This window comes from Monosiga brevicollis, genomic scaffold, assembly GCF_000002865.3.
Source record: "Monosiga brevicollis MX1 MONBRscaffold_46 genomic scaffold, whole genome shotgun sequence".
NCBI classification, from domain to species: domain Eukaryota; class Choanoflagellata; order Craspedida; family Salpingoecidae; genus Monosiga; species Monosiga brevicollis.
The window spans coordinates 39585-44297 of record NW_001865083.1 but is presented as its reverse complement, the minus strand read 5'-3'; the positions used below and the strand labels follow the sequence as shown (position 1 = coordinate 44297).

The 4713-nt window shown below is 54.8% G+C and overlaps 2 protein-coding genes across 2 annotated transcripts in view; one reads left to right on the top strand and one right to left on the bottom strand.

Annotated features, from left to right (window-relative positions):
• Positions 1 to 552: 552 nt before the first annotated feature.
• Positions 553 to 1446, top strand: MONBRDRAFT_30221 (uncharacterized protein; the record flags this gene model as incomplete). Its single annotated transcript, XM_001750694.1, has 4 exons — positions 553 to 599; positions 675 to 856; positions 976 to 1254; positions 1343 to 1446. 4 exons carry the CDS (start codon positions 553 to 555, stop codon positions 1444 to 1446), a joined length of 612 nt encoding a protein of 203 aa, XP_001750746.1.
• Positions 1447 to 1768: 322 nt separating this feature from the next.
• Positions 1769 to 4713, bottom strand: part of MONBRDRAFT_12799 (uncharacterized protein) — a gene marked incomplete at both ends in the record, with an annotated part of 5725 nt that continues 2780 nt past the window's right edge. Inside the window, 8 exons of the mRNA XM_001750664.1 lie at positions 1769 to 1933; positions 2018 to 2074; positions 2232 to 2426; positions 2500 to 2889; positions 3046 to 3210; positions 3302 to 3420; positions 3665 to 4003; positions 4263 to 4360. Of these exons, the coding sequence (XP_001750716.1) occupies positions 1769 to 1933; positions 2018 to 2074; positions 2232 to 2426; positions 2500 to 2889; positions 3046 to 3210; positions 3302 to 3420; positions 3665 to 4003; positions 4263 to 4360 (1528 nt within the window). The remainder of the gene's footprint in view (positions 1934 to 2017; positions 2075 to 2231; positions 2427 to 2499; positions 2890 to 3045; positions 3211 to 3301; positions 3421 to 3664; positions 4004 to 4262; positions 4361 to 4713) is intronic.

Sequence of the window (4713 nt, the reverse complement as noted above, 5' to 3'; positions counted from 1 at the left end):
CCAGGTTTTTTTTTTCTAGGTGAACGGCAGCGGTAGCGGCGGTCGCGGAGGCGGCAGCGGCAGTGGTGGTGGTGGCGGTGGTGGTGATTGAAGAAGTGGTTCGTTTGGGTTGAGGGGAATTGGTCCACCGTGGGTGAGGATGGAATGAGTGGCGTGCCGGGGACTGGTATCATCATGACCAACGGCGAGGGCAAGTCGCCCGTCGCGGCCTTTGCGGCCTCGGGCTGTGCTGCCCTCCTCAATTATCCCTTGTGGAAGGCCTCTGCCATTGGCCAAGCTGGTACGTGCCCTTCCTCATTTGTGATTGAATTGCGTACAGACCGATACAGGTTGGGTTTCGTGCCTCACTGTCGCGTTTCTTCCTGTCGCGCTCCCGCCCCCCTTCAGGGTTTAAGCTGCAGAGCACAACCTTTGTTGGCCAGTTTATCGAGGCCATGCAGGTGCGTCTGGTGCTCATTGGTTTGCTCCAGCTCTTTGCTCCAAGTCCTCACAATGCCGTCTTCAACGCGCGCGTAGCCTCCCTATCGGGCCGCCATTCACGTCGTAGCCGGCATGACCTGGGCGCGAGCAGCCATCTTTTACGGCTCTGACTTTGGCCGGTTTGACTTTTCGTCCCTTTGCTGGCCCTCAGTTCCCCCTTGGCTATCTCTCATGTTGCATTCTGTTCACTCCAGGAAACATCTCACGGAAGCCGGTGCTCCCAAGGCCGTCGCCGTGGTGCTGCCTCCGCTTGCACTCTCAATCGGCGTCCAAATTGTCAATATGCCCCTCGTCCGTTGCAGCATCATGCTGCAAGACCCGGCCTCACCCCACTCCTCCGTCCTAGCCATTGGTCGTGACATTGTCCACCGTCGAGGTGCGGCTCCTTTGCACCCTCTGTTTTTTTTTCCTCGGTGAAAAGCACACCACACTGACTTGGGACCGGTCCGACGAGTTCTCATCAGCCTTGACGGTTGGGGTGCGCGGGCAACGTAGGCTACGCGGGATTGTGGCACGGCTTGAGTGCAGGGATTGCCAAGACTGTGCCCAAATACGTGACGGCCGTCTTGGTCAAACAGGCCATGGACCGCTCCTTGGCCCCCGTCAACAAGGAGCAGGATCGTCTAGGCTGGCTAGTACGCTCGGCCAAAAAGGCCGTGGTGGCAGGCACCGCTGGCGCCATTTTGACCAACCCCTTTGACGTTATTCGCAATCACATGTTTCGCACCGATCTTGGCATGGTCCCTGCTATTCGTTCTCTCTATCAAACCGAAGGTGCGTTTCGATACTTTTGTCGTGCGCCTTCCTTCCGCACCACGTTCGTTGCACATCAAGTGCTCACGTGGTGTCTATCTGTGCCTAGGCCCACGCTTTGTCTGGCGAGGCGTGGCTAAGAACATGATTGCCGTTGCCATCCCGGTGACCGTCACCATCTTCTTGACGGACATTTTTGAACAGTGGATGTAGATTTTTTTCAGTTTAATTTTTCTCATTCTGCAAGGCCAGCTCGCCGTTTGGGAGAGCTGTTTCTGTTTTTTTTTTTTTCTAATTGACTTGTGTATGCTCAAAGTTTCGTGCCACTTGTATTCTAGCTCGCGAGGCATTTCAGCACACCCCTAAATGGGCTCCAAATCGAGTCGTGGGGCATCAGATGAATAATCTTGGCTTCAATTCGAACAAATCAGTTGCACGAGTCCTAAACCGAAAAACGGGCTAAAGTGCGCCAAGCCTGGGCCCAGGCTTGCTTTGCAAAGTGCGGGGCAGCAAGGCAGCACCCGACCATCCCATATTACTGGTCTGTGCCGTCCACCGCGATAATTGCATCTGAAGAAGACTGCGGGGCTGTAGGAGAGTCTGGTGAGGGAGTCACAGTTGCTGACTCGCGGTCGGGCAGCTCGGTTGGCGTCTCTGCAGACCGTTCGTTGACCACGACTGCGCCGTCGGCAAGGGCAACCTCGACAGGAAAAGGCTACGGTCATCAGTTTCAAGTGAGCCTTTTGCGCAAATTTGATGCCATGAACGTGCTTCACTCACGTACCTTGATGAGCTCAGCCAAGTCTTTTGGCAAAGGAAGTTCCAAGGAGCGATACAGAAGCTGAGAAGGCAACGTCATCAAAGAGGCACATCTCAACGTAAGCGTTGCAAAGGCGAGGCGAAGCCAGAAAGAGTGGTAAAGAGAGGCTTCCCATATGGACAACAACGACAACAACGACCAACAACATCCCCTCGCTCGGTCATCAAAGTCAACCAACCTGTCGAGCACGGCGGAGGACGGCTTGAACGTCAACGCGCGTCGGGAGGCTGGTGAGCATTTCAAGCAATTCATGCTCGGGCCGAGACTCGTCAAGGATGAAAGCTTCGTTTTCAGCCATGATGGCCGTTGCGATAAAGAGATTGAAGCAATCACTGCGATAGTCACACCAGATCGTCTCCCATAGCTCGCACGTCTGCGCCACAGTAGAGCAGAGGGTGAGCTCTCAGTGTACCATTTCCAATGACAAGCCATGGAACGCCCCGTACCTCTTCCAAAGAAAACTCGCGCTTGAAGTCAAGAAGCAACCACCGGTAGGCAAAGAACATTTGCATTTGATCGCGCTGACACAGAAAATTGAAGACATCTGGCAGGAGCAGCTCGGTGAGAGAGCGTAGCGCGTCCAGACGCAGATGAATGCCCACGCCTTGATCCTCAAAGGTGGCGCTGAAGCGTTTGATTAGACGGTCGAATGCAAAGTAGGCCACGGCCTCGTCCTGAAACACAGCCACGAGAGGCGCAAGAATGTCCGACATGCCCTGTACATAGTCGACATTGTGGTGGTTCACAAACGTGGCCAGAATGTCCAGAAGAGCATTAAGCCACTCGCTGTCTCGCCGCGCAAACATTGGAAAGTGACGATCCGTGCGTTGGGCATCCTGTCTCGCGACAAGAAGCGGGTCGACAAAGCCAGATGTCGGTTGTCAGTCGTGGTTGGTCGCACGCAAGAGTCATAGAAGGTGACGGCCCAAAACCAACAACAGGTTGTTTTCACTTGAAAGGATGCATCAGCCAGGAAAACCAAAACCCCATACCTTGATGATGGTCTGCAAGATACGATTGAGGCGTGTGTCCGAGCTGGGAAGGCGAACCCAGCTTTGTTTGAGCTCGTAGTATTCCCGGTGGAGTTGGCGCAGGGCCTCGCTTCGCTGGCCATCTTCGATGCCAACATTGACGACACCTAACAAAATCAACCAAACCTGGAACACCGCCAGAAAACCGACGACAACCAAACCACGGGGTCAGGTCCAATCAGAAACAGAAAGTAAGTTGCGTGGAGGCACAGCAAACCTCGCGGCGGAAGGCAGGGCGGATGCCCTTGAAAAAGACAACTTTGCGAAGGGCTTCCAAGTCTTCAAGTCGACCCTCGTCAGACTTGAATGCACGAAAAGTTTCCTCGTCCAATGCCGCTGCAAGATGGGGCGAGATTAAGAAATCAACATGTGAGAAACCATGGTTCAGGAGGGGTCGAGATGAAGAATCTCTACGTGTTGCCATAACACTCACTCTCCCGAGGGCGGGAAGCCTGCGCCGACCAGTCGAAGGGCGTCGACAGCACTTGATCTACAGCAGAGCCAGCTAGTCAGCCATCGAAAAAGGCGGAACAACAGTGGTCGATGGGGGGCGAAACTGGGCACAAAAAAGGCGACTCACAAAAATTTGGGAAGCGAGTTTGTTGACGCAGGCGCTTGAGTTGCAGAGCCTGGCTGTATTTGTCGGCGGCTTCCGACTGTATTTCCGAGGAGTCACGTCTTGAACGAGGGGGAATGACGTCTTGCAGAGGACCTGTAATGTCGAAAAAAACATGGGGGCAGCTGGCAAGTGTTTGCAAGAAGAGCTGGAGGCCGCGCATAAAGGCAAACTCAAGCCGGCCAATGGGCTCTTTGTCTTGTACCACGCGGCCGTCGGAGAGTTCCATGTAGCCAATGAGGTGAATGGTGGCGATGCCGGCATCGGATGTTTCTGTACTACTCTGTGCTTCGGCTCCATCGCCTACCAGCAGGCAAGGTCCCTCAGTCACGGTTCTGGGGTAAGCCGCTCCAGGTATTGGGGGTGATACGTGCTTGATGGGATTGTGACAAGAAACACACCGGAAGCTTGAAGGCCGGGACTGAGCTCACGGACGGTAACTCGCACGGGGCAGTCCATGCCCACCGTCAATGTCAGGCAGGGCTAAGAGGCAAAGTGGGTAAGAATGAGATGGGAGCAAAGAGAAGGCTGCGCAGGGGCAGGCCTTGGGGCTGCGACCTACATTGGCTTGTGACTGTGGAAATTTGCTTCGCGGGTGCTCCCACTATGAGCACAGTGGCAAAGGGCGCAAAGTGATGAGATTTTGAGTGCGACATGTTGCTGTAGGATAAAGAACAAAGAAGAAAGAAAAAACAAATTAAGGAAAAAAAATCCGCGAGGGGTGTCATGCCGTGGTAGACTTTGTTCGGTGGTCAATGTAGTAGTAGGCGCCTGTCGTGGGGTCGTAGGCTTGATCCCACCCTTCGGGGAGCCGATCTTGATCGCGCTGATCCTTGCGCAGGGCGGTGTTGTCGTGCCAGTGGAGTTGGAGGCGCTCTTGTCGGGCATCATCAGGGCCAACGACGTCAGGCAAGACGAGCCAGTCTTCATCGGTGACCTCATCTGCCGGGCAAATGCTAAGGTAGCCTTCCGCACCGATCTGCGACTGGCGGGTCGGGTGGGGACCGGAGGGC